Raw genomic sequence first — 1,379 nt, forward strand, 5'->3', positions numbered from 1 at the left:
GTATCATGATAGAGAATTGTGATGCATATATATCTGAAACAAGCAGAAATGTCCTTTGACTTTTGTTTTAGATAACTCTACTTTGCTCCTTGTAACAGATTGCGTATTGTGGAGGCACCCTCTGCTCCTACACAGCAAAGATCCCATCACCTCTCCTTTGACCTCTCTCCCGTCCTCCCAGTTGCAGGCTGAGGCTATCAAGCTGTTCAAGGTTTGTTATCCATGGAATAGGTGATATATATCTCTCTGATAACTGATATGTTTGATGATTCAAGATATGTAGTTGAAGTTTGTGGGTTCAAACAATATTATTTTCAATGTTAATGAAGAATATAATAAATCTGTTAATGCCTTTGTTCTCTGACAGTCTTGCCAGTTGTACACCTCTGTGCTCATGGACTCTTCGGGTATAGATTACCATGTGGTTCTGTGTCAGAATGCTCTCCAGCAGTGCCTCACATACCCTGAACTACAATCAGAACTCTTCTGTGGACTCATCAAGCAGACATCGAAGCACCTGCAAGCTAAGCCAGGGGTCCAGGTAACCAAGACACTGAACAAAATCAAGCACTCCCGAGTAAGTGTGTCTGCTTTATGTTGCAATGGTCTGGTGGATCAGCGATGTCACTTAGATAAACGTGTTAGATGTGTCAAGTGATATCAGCCATACTTTTAATTTCTTTTAAGCTTTCTACCCTCTGTCTAGGGGGGTAGAAAACAGCACTGATATTTTTATGCATATAATGGCTGACAAAACTTGACTTTATACTTTTCAGATTTTTTTAAAGAGCATAATAAAAGATAGATTTTTTTAGTAATACATAGAGTCTCTCATTGCCGTGTAACCTTTGCTGTTTGATTTCGTTTACCCATCAGACTTTTGTCATCCCATATATGACTTAAAATCATTTCATGTTGTTATAGTACTTTACTATCTAATGTACTAAATTTATTTTTAAAAAATTACTTTGAAACAAATGAAAGAATCATGAAAATAAATGGGATGACAGCTGCTTATTAGATATTAGTCATCAGAGAAAAAAATTATACCCTAAACTTAAGTTACATTTTGTTATGTTGGGGCTGTCCTGCTTTAGCCAAGGAATGCAACCTACCCATCACCTCACATATACACAGTGCTTGTTCTATCAATGTTACAGAAACATTACAGCATCAATACATTCACAGCTATGTATAGCCATGTGCCACAGGATATGCAACATGATGTTACCGCGATCTTTTCACCTCCTTAGAAACCATAGCAAAGTGCAATATTGTTTACATTATCCATAAACTTGTGCATGGTTTAAAATATCACTTGCCTGATGTATGTCTCTTATCTGTCTCCATCAGAGTTATTTCTTTAAATCCATTCCAAA

At 36.9% G+C, this 1,379-nt stretch overlaps 1 protein-coding gene across 5 annotated transcripts in view; it reads left to right on the top strand.

The window, feature by feature from the left end:
- LOC119585161 (uncharacterized protein CG43867-like) overlaps positions 1 to 1,379 on the top strand; it is a 37,878-nt gene that overhangs the window by 26,175 nt on the left and 10,324 nt on the right. For 4 of the 5 annotated variants that reach the window (XM_037933792.1, XM_037933795.1, XM_037933796.1 and 1 more), the window contains 2 exons: positions 99 to 211; positions 368 to 577. In XM_037933792.1, the coding sequence (XP_037789720.1) occupies positions 99 to 211; positions 368 to 577 (323 nt within the window). The remainder of the gene's footprint in view (positions 1 to 98; positions 212 to 367; positions 578 to 1,379) is intronic. The other variant, XM_037933794.1, reaches the window with a different exon arrangement.

This window comes from Penaeus monodon, chromosome 19 (assembly GCF_015228065.2).
Source record: "Penaeus monodon isolate SGIC_2016 chromosome 19, NSTDA_Pmon_1, whole genome shotgun sequence".
NCBI lineage: Eukaryota > Metazoa > Arthropoda > Malacostraca > Decapoda > Penaeidae > Penaeus > Penaeus monodon.